Here is a 12,460-nt window from a genome sequence, read left to right as displayed (position 1 = left end):
AGGGAACTCATACAACTTAACAAAAGGAAGATAAACAACCCAATCAAAAAATGGGCAACAGACCTAAATAGATACTTTTCGAAAGAAGACAGAAGAAAGACCAAGAGACATATGAAAACATGCTCAAAGTTACTAATCATCTGAGAAATGCAAATCAAAATGACAATCCGATACCATCTCACACCTGTCAGATGGCCATCATCAACAAATCAACAAACTACAAGTGTTGGCGAGGATATGGAGAAAAAGGAACCCTTGTGCACTGCTGGTGGAAATGCAGACTGGTGCAGCAACATTTAATAGTATGGAGTTTCCTCAAAAAACTAAAAATGGAACTCCCATTTGACCCAGTGATCCCACTTCTAGGAATATATCCCAAGAAACTAGAAACACCAGTTAGGAAGGATATATGCACCCCTATGTTCATAGTCGCAAAACTCACCATAGCTAAGATTTGGAAACAGCCTAAGTGCCCATCAGTAGATGAGTGTATTAAAAAAGTGTGGTACATCTACACAATGGAATACTATGCTGGGGTAAAAAAGAAGGAATTCTTACCATTTGCAACAGCATGGATGGAACTGGAGAGCATTATGCTAAGTGAAATAAGCCAGTCAGAGAAAGATAAATATTTCATGATCTCACTCATTTGTGGAATGTAATGAACAACATAAACTGATGAACCAAAACAGATCCAGAGACAGAGAAGCATTGGTCAGATCAAACCTCAGAAGGAAGGTAGGGGAGGTTGGGTGTAAGGGGGAGAGATCAACCAAAGGACTTACATGCAAGCATATAGGCCTAACCAATGGACACAGACAACAGGGGGGTGAGGGCATGAGTCGGCGGGATAGGGGGTAATGGACACATATATAATAACTTAATAAAGAAATTAAAAAAAAGTCCCCATCTTCTCAAGGGGCCAATACTTAAATATAGTGCTTTCTTTTTCACCAGCACCTTTCTCACAAGCTTGGCTTTTGTTGCATTAGGAAGCTAAACTTGGGTTTGGTTACACCAGCTATCTTTAAAAGAACCATAATATAAAAGTAGAATGTGTTAAGGATTCTGCTTTGTGGAAATGGGAGACATCCCAGTCTATTCTTTTGTCACTCACTTCCCTCCCACCCACAAACAGGAAGTGGACCTGTTTGGCATATAGCAGGGAGTTGCCTAGTCTTGCTCTTCCAAGGGAAGGAATGGTACTTGGGAAGCTTGGGGAAGGGATGAGTTTATCACCCACCACAGGATTATAAATCAAAACCTCAGGAATTGATCCAATAGAGACTTGTCTTGACTTTAAAGAAATATACCTTCAGTATCAGGCTGCATGGTGAGTGTGAGACTTGTTTGAGGGAAGAGGTTTGCTGTGTCCCTCCTTTCTTCTCTTGACAGATACGTGTTTCCTGAGAAGTAAATCCCGTGTACATCAGCCTCATTTCCAGCACTGAATAAGTACCACGTGACCAAATCTCCTTTGCTCATATTGAGACCAGGCTGATTCCCATACATAAATCCATTCATGGCTGTAAAAGGTGAAAAACAACATTTTGAAAGTGGTTTACCTCATGTCCTACTACATGACAACCTCCTAGACTTTCCTGAGCCAACTTTATTTTATTTTTAAAAGACCCATTCTGGCCTCTCTACTCCTTTCTGTGTCAGCAGTGGCTTTGCAATTTTTTGATGTTCCCTCGAGAGCAGAAAGGAGCAGAGCTAAATGCAGTGTTCTCAGAGTTCTGTGCCCTAGGAATCTTACTGTTCTTCCAAGCTAGCCACTTTTCAGTTCTCTCAAGGGTCATATTGTGAACACCTAAGTATATGAGAAATACCACCTCTTCCTGGGCACTGTAGACTGGGAATGGGTTTATTGTTCTAGATGGAAAATTCTATGATTCCTTTTGAATTAATAGGGCAGAGTATTTGCAGGAAGTTTTCTCTCACTGCTGTTTTCGATAGATAATATCTTTGGCTCCTCCAGAATGCAAAAATGCTAAATCAAAAGGATTATTTTAAAGATAGTGAGTAATGTAACTAGTATCAATCCTATTTAAAAAAAAATCTATAAAAAAAATGTATAGAACAACTTTACATTTTTTTCTTCTTGCTACAATCATTTTCACATGTTGTCCATTAGTGGTGTGGTGTTTTTTTTTTTTTTTTAAACAATTAGCTCACTATTTCTGAACCCTAACTGCATTCTAGAATTACACTGGGAGCTAAAAATAAATCTGATGCCAGATTTCAATTAAATAAAAACCTCTGGAGCAGTGGTTCTCAACCTTCCTAATGCCGCGACCCTTTAATACAGTTCCTCATGTTGTGGTGACCCCCAATTTCATTGTTACAAATTGAACATAATTAAAGCATAGTGATTAATCACAAAAACAATATGTAATTATATATGTGTTTTCCAATGTTCTTAGGCGACCCCTGTGAAAGGGTCGTTCGACCCCCAAAGGGGTCGCGACCCATAGGTTGAGAACCGATGCTCTGGAGGTTGTCCTGAGCATTTAAAAAAATAGCTTTAATAGTTTTTAAAAGCTCCCAGTTGATTCTAATGTGTAGTCAAGGGTGAGAATTATTGAAGTTTATTAAGAGCAGAGACCATATCTTTCTTCATATTAAATAATATAATGAGCCTGTCATTCTTAAGCCACAGATGAGAAAAGCATCTCATCAGCAGTTCTCAAAACTTGAACATAGATCAGAATCCCCTGGAGGGTGTGTTAAGCATAGATTGCTGTCCCCACACCCAGAATTTATGATTCAGTAGGTCAGGGTTGGGGCCTAAGAATTTGCATTTCTAAGAAACACTGCATGATGCTGATCACATACTAAGCAACATGCATCTAATCGACATATTTTGTATGTTTTATCCTGAATTAAGTGAGATGAGGAGTAACTGAACAATACATTAAATAATCAGTGATATTACCCTCACTATATTTGTTTATTGAAAATTGAACAATAGGCAAAGCTATTGGAATTTTGGTATAATTAAAAGCATTCCATGTGCAGCACTGAAATAACTTGAAGCATTGGTGGATGAGGCAGTACTTACAGTGCATCTTATTAGATTCCTGAAATTCTGCGTCTTCTTTATCCACCTGATCAGATGCACTTGTAAACATTTTTATATTATCATCCAAGAGCAAACTCTCATTCTCATCAAACACTATAGGGAACAAATAGAACTCCTTGTCTACATCTTTCTGTAAATAAAAACAAGAACAATAAGGTGAAGGCAGAAGAAGTAAAGCAGAAAGACTCCCATGTACACAACACTATTTTTGAAGAACAGAAGTTTCCATTCCTCTTTGTAAATGCACTCACAGAATCATCCAGTTGACCACTAGATTTTTCCTTAGTATCTGTGTAGTGGAATTTTGGTTCAACATGATAACCTAAGCCTTTCGCTGTATTTAAAAGTTCTGACTCTCTTCTCCTTATCTTCCTGCCAGCTCTGCAGATACTCATTGAACCCACCAAAAACAATTGTTCAAATGGGGTAGGGGGACATGTGCCTGTGCTAGAAATCAGGGAAAGTGCCATCTGCATTCATGAAAATGAAGAATCCTGTAAGGCAGAGTAGGAGGAATCAGTTAGAGGGAAGCATCATCTTAAGGAAAATAGCCTGCCAGATAAATTGGAACAGGAATTTTCATAACCTCAAGGCATCTGAACAAGCACTCTTACTCCTGTTCCCCCATCCCTGGTGAAAAATAAGGAAGCAGAAATGCTATCTGGTCTATGAAATGATTCAGTAGTTCAGAAGAAGGCAGTCAATCTAAGTAATCAAAGCATATGAGCCTCTAAGAACAAGTTACTGCCTCGCAAAAGAGAAAATTTCAGAGATGATTGCATGTCTTTCTCCTGAGATTGTTTTCAGATCAAAAACATAATTATCAAATTTTAAAAATTCAACTAAAGCAGAGATCTGAGGTTAGATCCTACAGAAAATCAATAATGGAGATGATCTTTAAAAAGCTCACATAAATCAAAAGAAAAGATGAAAAATATACACATAGCAATGATTTTAAAGACAAGTTATAAAAGGAGAGACATAATGATAATAAATAATAGTGGAAATCATTGGACTTCTCTACTACAATAAATGTCAGAGGAAGATGGAGTAGTATTTGTGTTTTTGTGGGGGGAAAGATTATGTTACGAAAATTCTGTATCAGGCAAAGAACAATAAAAAGATTTTCAGATGTGTGAGGTTTCCAACAGGGGACCACTACAATTACTTTATATTCTAATCTGCAGAGAAAAATTAAGTGGAAGTTTACAGGTCACATTTTCTGATTTTAATGAAATATAACTAAAAATTACTAATAAAAGGACAAAAAAACTAAAAAACTTAGAAAGATCATATTTAATCCAAATAACTCTTAGATCAAAGAGGAAACAAAAATGAATTATTACATATGTAGTAAATAACGTCCATGAGAACACCATGAGTTATAATGTATGGAATATAACTAAACATATAAACTGAGAGTCTGAAGTACTTTTTATTTTAACAAAACCAAATAAAAATAAATATCTAAATATTTTAGAAACATAAAATTATAAAAAGAAAATTTAATAAGACAACACAGAAATTAATAAATTAGAACATTAAAATAGCTATACCTGAAAATGTAGTCTTTGTAAAGACCAATAAAATACACAAACCTCTGGCGAGTCTAACAAAAAAAATTGAGATTCCAAATATTCCACATGGGAAATGAGAACAGAATATAATCACATGTATGAAAGATAAATAAAGACCACTGTGTACAATAAATGTGATCAGGTGACTTAGAAGGAGGTACCAGAATATACCAATATCCATGGGTGAAATAAAAACAGTGATTAAAACATAAATAACATAACTAACTACTTCTTAAAAGTCACAAAGTCAAAAATTTCTAAGTAGCAGATGGGTTCCTATCTATTTAAACTCTTCCAAAATATTAAAAACATAAGGATCTTCCCAATTTATTTAATGAAGATAGTATAACCATGATATAATGCTTGAAAATGCACACAAAATTTAAACTGGTATCACTTATAGCCTAGATGAGAAATTCTAAATAAAACACTATCATATATGCATAACCCATGGACACAGACAATAGTGTAGTGAAGGCCTGGAGTGGGGGGTGGGTGTGGGCTAGAAGAGGTCAATGGGGATAAAAGGGGACATTTATAATATTTACAACAATAAAGATTAAAAATAAATAAATAAATAAATAAACACTATCCAAATTCAACACAGATATATTGGGGGAAAAAACACACCATAATTAAGCAATGTCTTTTTGCAGAAGTGCAAGGATAGTTCAACATTAGGAAATCCTTAATGTAGTTGTTACACTTATAAGGTAAAGGAGAAAAAAAATACATTTAATATATCTTTTTTATTTTATTAATTTAAAAAATAATTTCAAGAAAATCTAAAAATAAATTCTTATAAAATTTGACATGCTGGCACTAGTCCTTTGTTTTCCCCCCAGATCTTTGCAAGGCTGCTCCATAAAATTTAAATCTTACCCCGAATATTACCTCCACTTTATCTAAACTAGAAATTCTATTTACTATGATATTACCCTATTTTGTTTTTTAAAACTCTTGTCACTTTCTGAAGTTATCTATTTCCATTTTTTGTGTGTTTGCTTATCTTCTCTCTTTCCCACCCCTTCACACCCATCCCTCCCACTTCTCTGCTACACCACACATTACAATATAAACCCAATTAGAACAGGAAACTGACCTGTCTTATTTAGCAATGAATTCTGTGCCTAACACAGGACGTTTTCTGAGCAGCTCAAGTGATTTTTTTTTTACTTTTTTGTTTTTTAATCCTCACCTAAGGATATTTTTTCCATTGATGTTTAGAGGAAGAGTGAAAGAGAGAGGGAAAGACAGATAGAAATATCAATGTGAGAGAAACACATCGATTGGTTGCCTCCTGCACGCCCCAGACCAGGGTCTGGGCCGGGAGGAGCCTGCAACCAAGGTACATGCCCTTGACCAGGAATCAAACCTGGGACCCTTTGGTCCGCAGGCTAACGCTCAAGTGATTTTAAATAGAAAAACGTTTTCAGTGAGCCAGAAATAAAAATTTAAAATACCAACTAATAGCCAATATCATACTTAGTGGTAAAATAATAGTTATCTTCATTAAGATCAGACACTAAACAAGGCACTATTTTACATTATTCAAATATTGTACCCAATCTGAAGCCACATGGTTGGTAAGTGAAAAAGCCAGGATGAAAACTTTTACTGCCTCCTGTACACCTTCCTGTGTAGTGACTCCTTCATTTGCAAAATGAAGATGATGAAACATGCAGAGGATAAAACTCACATTTTAAATCTCAACTCACCAGTTCCTCCTCTCGAAAGAGTGGGGATAACAATATTTAGCCTCTTGGGTTGTGAAGGCTAAATGAAGTAATATGTGTGAAAGTGCCTGGAAAGAGTTCAATAAATATTATTCTCCTTTTATTCCTTCCCAAGGTAAGCACAAGATCAAAGAATGGGATCCAGAGGTAGAAAACCATTTTTCTTTCAGTTACATGTTTTAAAATTTTTAATTTATAATAGCCAAATAAAAAAATACAGATATAAACTTAACAAAAATTATCCAAAGCCTATATAAAAGAAGCTATAAAATACTTCTGAAAAACACAAAAGTAGACTTGAATAAATGGAAAAACATGTTCTTCTGTAGGGTGACTCAAATTTATAATGATGTCTGTTCTGCCCTGGCCAGTGTGGCTCAGTTGGTTGGAGCACCCATCATCTCATACACTGAAAGGTGTGAGTTTCATTCCCTGTCAGGGCACATAACCAGGTTGTGGGTGGCGAATGCAGGAGGCAATGGATCAATGTTTCTCTTTCACATCGATGTTTCTCTCTCTCTCTCTCTCTCTCTCTCTCTCTCTCCTCCCTACCTCTCTCTTTCTCTCTCTCTCTGAGATCAATAATAAAAAGAAATGATGTCTGTTTTTCATAATTTAATTTGTATATTTAGACAATCCCAACCACACACTGTTAGGCTTTTTTCCCCCTGGAGCCAGATAAGGTTTTATAAGGTTCATTAGAAAGAATAAGTTAGCAAAAAGAGCTGTTAAAGTGGCGAAAAAGAAGTGCAATGAAGTATGGCTACTAGTCATTATATATATTATATAGATGCTATAAATAAAATAGTATGATATTGGTGCATGGATATATAGAGATGAATGAATTAGAATAGAAAATCAAGAAAAAGACTGAATTGTGTATGAAAAATTTTTTTTAAATATATTTTATTGATTTTTTACAGAGAGGAAGGGAGAGGGATAGAGAGTTAGAAACATCGATGAGAGAGAAACATCGATCAGCTGCCTCCTGCACACTCCCTACTGGGGATGTGCCCGCAACCAAGGTACATGCCCTTGACCGGGATCAAACCTGGGACACTTGAGTCTGCAGGCTGACTCTCTATCCACTGAGCCAAACCGGTTAGGGCTATGTATTATGAAATTTTTGGTATCTGATAAAGGCAGCTTTCAAAGCAATGAGGAAAAGTTAATAAATGGTGTTGAGATGACTGGATAGTCATATAGAAAAAGATACATTTGATCCATTTCTCAACCATACACCTGGATAAATTCTAAATGGAACAGAGATTTAAATGTGAAAAATAAAACCATACAAGCACTTGAAGGCAGTATGGGTGAATTCCTTTAAAACCTGGGAAATGGAAAAACTTTCTTAACTATGACAAAATCTATAAAGGAAAAAGGAAAAGATGATAGAAATAAAAATTTTACATGGCAAATAACATTCATAAACAAAAGAAAAATAACTAAGAAAACAATATTTACAATTACTATCTCAGACAAAGGGTTTCTACCCCTAATGTATTAATAGTTTCCAAATCAGTGAAGAAAAATAAACATGTAAAAAGATGAGCTATAGATATAAACAGTCAAATAAAAGAAGTGAAAATAGTTCTTAACCATTTGAAAAGATGCTCAAATACTAGTAACAATAACAACAACAAATATTAAAATTATAGAGATACTGTTTATGTCCTATTAGATTAGTAAAAATTTCCCAATTTGTGGAAAAACAGATCGTCTCACAATATACCTGGTAAGGATACAATATAGCACAATTCTTATGGAAGGAAATTTGGCAAAATCTAGTAAAATTGTATATGTACTTATCTTTTGTCCAAGCAATATCACTTTTAGGAATTTATCCCAAAGGTATGCTGGCAAAAATACAAAGAGATGTATGAATAAGGCTACCCATTGTATTGTATTTGTAGAAGGATAGACTGGAAACAACCCAAACCCCCTATCTAATAGTAGACTGGCTATATAAACTGTAGCATTTCTACACTATGGAGCAATAGCTACTGTAAAAAATGAATGAGGAATATCTCCATATATTACAGATGGGAGGGAATTATGGATTATATTGTAAAGTGAAAAAAAAGCAAGGATATGAATACACATACACATACATATTTGTTTATTTAAAAAATAAAAGAATAAGAATTAGAGAAGTATTCAATGACATTGAAAACAGGAACTCAATACAAAAAAATCAATGAAACTAAAAGGTGATTCTTTGAAAATATTGATAAAATCAATAAGCCTCAAAGCAGGCTAAGTGAAAAAGAGAGAGAATACAAATTACTAATATTAGAAATGAAACCTGGGACATCACTGCTGATCCTATGAACATTAAAAGGATAATAAAGGAATACTATAAAAATTATATGCCTATAAAATTGGGAACTTAGATAAAATGGATAAATTCTGTAAAAGACACAGTTAGCCAAAATCACACAAGAACAAACAGACAATCTGAACAGACTCATATCTCCTAAAGAACTGCTCAAAACAGAAAGCACCAGGCACAGATGGGTTCATTGGTGAATTCTATCAAACATTTAAGGCAGAAATTTTCACATGCTATACAATTTAAGGAAGAAATTATGCACATTCTAAACAATTTAAGGAAGAAATTGTGTGCATTCTATACAATTTAAGGAAGAAACTATGCGCATTCTATACAATCTTCTTCAGAGGATAGAAACAGAGGAAATGCTTGTTTTCTCATTCAAAACGGCCAGAATTGTTCTAATACCAAAATGAGACAAAGACATTACAAGAAAACTACAGACCAATATATCTCTAAGAAATATAGATGTAAAATGCGCCCCAAAATATTAGCAAATCAAATTCAACAATGTATCTAATATAATAAAAGAGAAACATGCAAATTGACCACACCTCTGCTACACGCCAAGACACGCCCACCAGCCAATCAGAGCGACTATATGCAAATTAACCCAACCAAGATGGCAGCTGGCAGCCACAGAGCTGCAGCAAGCAGGAGGCTTGGTTGCCCTGGCGATGGAGGAAGCCAAGTGTCCTGCCTGCCCTGGCCGGCTGTGGCCTCCGCTCAAGGCAACAAAGTTTCAATTATAAAAGATAAATAAATCCCAGATACCTGCTTCCAGCCAGCCTCCACTGGGAGCTTGGGTGGCTGGGGGCCAGGGCCAGCCTGCAAACAGCCATCAGCCCCTCACCCAGGCTGGCCACATCCTCATGGGGTGAGGGTCCCCGCTGGGGGGCTTGGCCAGCCTGCAAACAGCCATCAACCCCTCACCCAGACTGTCCAGGCACCCAGCAGGACCCCCCACCCTGAAGGGGGTGTGGCTAGCCTGAAAATGGCCCTCAGCCCCTCACCCAGGCTGGCCAGGCACCCCAGGGAGGACCCCTCCCCTGAAGGGGTGTGGCCAGCCTGCAAACAGCCCTCAGCTCCTCACCCAGGCTGGCCAGGCACCCCAGCGGGAACCCCCACCCTGAAGGGGCTGTGGCCAACCTGCAAACAGCCATCAGCCACACCCTAATGGGGTGAGGGTCCCCTCTGGGGAGCTTGGCCAGCCTGCAAACAGCCCTCAGCCACTCATCCAGCCTGGCAAGGCACCCCAGCAGGACCCCCTCCCTGAAGGGGGTGTGGCCAGTCTGCAAACAGCCCTCAGCCCCTCACCCAGGCTGGCCAGGCACTCCAGAGGGACCCACACCCTGATCCAGGACAACCTTCAGGGCAAACCTGCCGGCCCCCACCATGCACCAGGCCTCTATCCTATATAATAAAAAGGTAATATGCAAATTGACCCTAACAGCAGAATGACTGGGAATGACTGGTCACTATGACACACACTGACCACCAGGGGGCAGACGCTCAAAGCAGGAGCTGCCCTGTGGTGGTCAGTGCACTCCCACAGGGGGAGCTCTGCTCAGCCACAAGCCAGGCTGATGGCTGCTAGTACAGCGGTGGTGGTGGGAGCCTCTCCTGCCTCCTCAACAGCGCTAAGGATGTCCGACTGCAGCTTAAGCCTACTCCCCGCTGGCAAGTGGACATTCCCCGAGGGCTCCCGGGCTGCCAGAGTGATGTCTGACTGCCAGCAGGTGATCATCCCCCAAGGGGTCCAAGACTGGGAGAGGGCACAGGCCAGGCTGAGGGACCCTCCTGAGTGCACAAATTTTGGGGCACCAGGCCTCTAGTAAATATAACAATATTAGAGGCCTGATGCAGGAAATTCATGCAAGGGGCTTGGCCCTCGCAGCCCCATCTGGAAGGTCTTCAGGAAGGTCGTTTGGCTGCCAGTCTAATTAGCATACTATGCTTTTATTATTATAGATATCATGATCAAGTGGGATTTATCCCAGGTATGCAATTCTGGTCCAACATTCTAAAATCAGTTAATGTGAACCATCAAATCAATAGTCTAAAGAAGAAAAATCACATGATCATGTAAATAGATGCAGGAAAAAAGAATTTAACAAAATCCAACACTCATTTATGACTAAAAACTCTCAGTAAACTAAGAGCAAAGAGAACTTCCTTAACTTAAAAAATATTTACACACAAAAAACTACTGCTAACATCAGACTTTATGGTGTGAAACTAAAAGTTTTCCCACTAAAATCAGGTACCAGGGAAGGATGTCTCCTCTTACCATTACTTTTAATGTTGTACTGGAAGTCTTAGCTAATGTAATGAGATAAGAAAAAAAAAAGGTATACTGATTGGGAAGAAAGAAATAAAGTTGTCTTTGTTGCCCAGCTAGTGACTCAGTGGTTGAACATCCACCCATGAACCAAAAGGTCACCAGTTTGATTCTTGGTCAGGGCACATGCCCAGGTTGCAGGCTCAATCCCCAGTGGGGGGCATACAGGAGGCAGCCAATTGATGATGTTTCAATTTCTTTATTCCTCTCCCTTCCTCTCTCTCTAAAAATAGTACATAAATAAAAAGAAAAAGAGAACTTAAAAAATACAACTAAAAGACAAAATGGACATCATCCAGAACCACAGGAAGGCTGGCTGAGTGGAAATTCTCCAACTGGAAGGAAAGAGGAAAGCACACTGAGACTCAGAGGAGGTACAGAAATAAAGTGCAGAGGTACGGAGGCACACGTGGAAAGGGCTGGCAGCTGAGGACTCGGCGCACGCTGAAAGGGCTGGCAACTGAGGACGTGGTTGTTTTTTTCAATCGGGAGGGAGTCTCAAGCTCCCGACTGCTCTGAACTCCAGTTCCGGGCGAGTGTCTGGGGACCCGGACTCATACGGGAGAAACTGGACTGTCTGGCATTGGGCGGAACTCGAGGGAGGCTTTCTCTCAGAGGTACTTGCAGCGACTACCGGGACACTGAGAAGCGGGGCCTCTTAGGATAGGACTGAGGATCAGCCATAGCTGCTTGCTCCACCCTGTTGATCCCCTGAGACCCCACCCCACCCAAGCTGTGCACTGAGGCTTTTGCATATGAAAGGCCTGGCCCTTTGCAATCTGAAAATTACCTAACAAACTGCAGCTGGGTGAGAGAGACCCAGAACTTCCAAAAGAAGGCCAAGGCCCCACAGCAGCTTGCATTGCTTCACAGCTGGGCTCCTGCTGGGTAGCCTCAGGCAGAGGCTAAATTAGCACCTCCTTAGAGATCTAAGAGCCAGTGTACCCAGTGGTCAGAGTGGGACCATCCAGATTACAACTCCTCAGATCCATAAGAGACACACTCAGGGGGCAGACTCAGTGAGCACCAAAGCCCCACTGAAGCAAGTCTTGCCCCAGAAGGGTGTCTCCAGCACAGAAGTTCTCCCACTGCAGACACAGCTGATTCTCACAGCCAATTGGCCTGGAGGTCAATTCCTCCCAGTGATACCTACAACAATCAAGGCTTAACTACAACAAGACTGTGCACAAAGCCCACAAAGGGGTGCACCAAGAGTGTCCACCTCAGGTAATTGGGGAGGCTGAGCCACTGGGCCCTATAGGACACCTAGCACACAAAGCCACTCTACCAACACAGGGAAGCATAAAAAATGCGGAGACAAAGAAACAGGGCACAAATGACAGAAACGGAAGAAAGCAAACTACTGGATATAGAGTTCAAAACCAC

General features: G+C 39.3%; 1 protein-coding gene across 7 annotated transcripts in view; it reads right to left on the bottom strand.

The window, feature by feature from the left end:
• LOC102242845 (ceruloplasmin) overlaps positions 1-12,460 on the bottom strand; it is a 100,215-nt gene that overhangs the window by 47,292 nt on the left and 40,463 nt on the right. For all 7 annotated transcript variants that reach the window (XM_014537452.1, XM_014537453.1, XM_014537451.1 and 4 more), the window contains exons 10-11: positions 3,065-3,215; positions 1,314-1,526 (exon numbers count right to left, since the gene is read on the bottom strand). In XM_014537452.1, the coding sequence (XP_014392938.1) occupies positions 1,314-1,526; positions 3,065-3,215 (364 nt within the window). The remainder of the gene's footprint in view (positions 1-1,313; positions 1,527-3,064; positions 3,216-12,460) is intronic.

Source organism: Myotis brandtii, unplaced genomic scaffold (assembly GCF_000412655.1).
Source record: "Myotis brandtii unplaced genomic scaffold, ASM41265v1 scaffold179, whole genome shotgun sequence".
Classification (NCBI taxonomy): Eukaryota; Metazoa; Chordata; class Mammalia; order Chiroptera; family Vespertilionidae; genus Myotis; species Myotis brandtii.
The sequence above is the reverse complement of the archived record's forward strand: the minus strand, read 5'-3'. Positions and strand labels throughout refer to the sequence as shown.